The sequence below is a fragment of the Nestor notabilis genome, unplaced genomic scaffold (genome assembly GCF_000696875.1).
Source record: "Nestor notabilis isolate BGI_N333 unplaced genomic scaffold, ASM69687v1 scaffold23136, whole genome shotgun sequence".
NCBI classification, from domain to species: Eukaryota; Metazoa; Chordata; class Aves; order Psittaciformes; family Psittacidae; genus Nestor; species Nestor notabilis.
The window spans coordinates 1-1,886 of NW_009931762.1; the positions used below are offsets into that span (position 1 = coordinate 1).

At 61.5% G+C, this 1,886-nt stretch overlaps 1 protein-coding gene across 1 annotated transcript in view; it reads left to right on the top strand.

Moving 5' to 3' along the window:
• Window positions 1-1,255: 1,255 nt before the first annotated feature.
• Window positions 1,256-1,886, top strand: part of LOC104406933 (Golgi phosphoprotein 3-like) — a gene marked incomplete at both ends in the record, with an annotated part of 903 nt that continues 272 nt past the window's right edge. Inside the window, 2 exon segments of the mRNA XM_010016056.1 lie at window positions 1,256-1,387; window positions 1,430-1,543. Of these exon segments, the coding sequence (XP_010014358.1) occupies window positions 1,256-1,387; window positions 1,430-1,543 (246 nt within the window).

Genomic DNA, 1,886 nt, shown 5'->3' on the forward strand with positions numbered 1-1,886 from the left:
GGTGCCACCTCAGTCCCCTCCGCTGGAGAACCGGTTCCCGAAGGGCACGGGCGGACACGGCCGGGATTAAAGGTGCCTTTGTCTTCCCGCACAAGGAAGTGAAGGGAGCAAACAAGGACTCTCATTTCCTTGCTGTCCCCTGTGCTGCACAAGCACGAGCCGGTGTCCAGATGCACTGGGCAAACACGCCGTGCACCAGAGTTCACCCACACCAAAGCCTCTGGAAGCTTCCATGTAGGAGGCTGCGTGGTCCCAGCCTGCTTCCCTGGGGATGGGCTCCTTTGGCTGCAGTGTCCGGTTGGACCTGCCCTTTCCTCCTCTCCAGAGGAAAACAGCAGCGAAGGGCTCGCTGGGAACAGGCCCTGGTGCTCCTGGTGTTTCGGGGTCCATCAGAGCAGCGCCTGCCCCTTTCCCATTCCCAGCCCTGCTGCCGGCCTGGAAACCCAGGGACTGGCGCCCTGTGGGGGGGGCACAGTCACGGGGCTGGGATAACCCGGCTTTGTGCTCATCAGGGGATGATGGAGAACAAGTGGAGGAAGTGAATGGGGGGGCTGCCTCGTGGCTTCAAACCAGGCTCAGCTCCTGGGAAGCATCAGTGGAATGTTCTCAATGTTCAAGGGACGGAGATTCCCCTCCCTGCAAACCATTCCTGGGCTCTCTTGTCCGGACACTTCCTTCTTCCTGGTGCCAGCTCCAACCTCCCTGGCTGTGGTTTAGCCCAGGACTTCACCCGGTGGAAGTGGGAACCGGCCGTTCCCTTCCTTTTTGCTGCTGCTCCCACTTATCCCACTCTCCTTCCATCTCCTCTGGACCAAGCTCAATTCCACTGCTCGGTTCCCCCTGGCTTGTGTTTTCCAGAGCTCTGCACCTTCCTGTTGCTTTGCTCCCGATTTTGGAGCTCGTGGTTCCCAGGACGAGCACCGTGTCCTGGAGCAGGCTTGGAAAACACCTGTAATGGGCCCGGTCCCCACCGGCGGGACCCCAAGTGCTGCACCCCAGCCCCAAGATGCCTGAGCTGGGGGCAGAGATGGGATGGATTTTCCCATCCTCATCCCTCACTGGGAATCTTCTCTTCCCACGTGGGAAATCCATGCCCCATCCCTGGCAGTGTTCAAGGGCAGGTTGGACACAGGGGCTTGGAGCAACCTGCTCTAGTGGGAGGTGTCCGTGCCCGGGGCAGGGGTTGGAGCTGGAGGAGCTTAGGAATGGCTCTAACAGAGCTCCTGTTCCCACCTCTCCCTCCTGTTCCTCCCAGGGCTACACATCCTTCTGGAACGACTGCATCTCCTCGGGCCTGCGCGGCGGCATCCTCCTCGAGCTGGCGTTCCGCGGCCGCATCCGCCTGGAGCCGCCCTCCCTGAGGAAGAAGAGGCTGCTGGAGAGGAAGGTGCAGCTCAGCTCCCAGCCTCATCCCTCTGTGTCCTTCCAGGTGCTCCTGAAGTCGGATGCGCCCACTGGGGACGTTCTGCTGGACGAGACCCTGCGGCACATCAAGGCCACGGAGGCTGCAGAAACGGTGCAGACCTAAAAAAACTGCTCCCGGGTAGGGCTGTTTGGAGCCCCTGTCCCTTGGGATGCTCCCTGTCCCTTGGGATGCTCCCTGTCACCTGCCTGGGCACTGGAAAGGGGCCGAGTATGGAGCGAGGAACAAGGGAAGGTGGAACGTGGGGGCAGAGAACGGGTTTCCAGGTGGTTTTTGCTGGGAGGAAGAGCTGGACCTTGCTCCCCGTTGCCTCTTCCTGTACGCTGAGCCTGGAGTCCAACGTCCTGGTCAACAGGGGGGTTCCCAATGGATCTACCCCGTGCTCTTGGGGAGCGTTTCCAGCTTGGATGCTGGGAGAAGCCAGGGCGAGGCCAAGGGGAGGAGCAGGGTTCCCGCAGCGGGG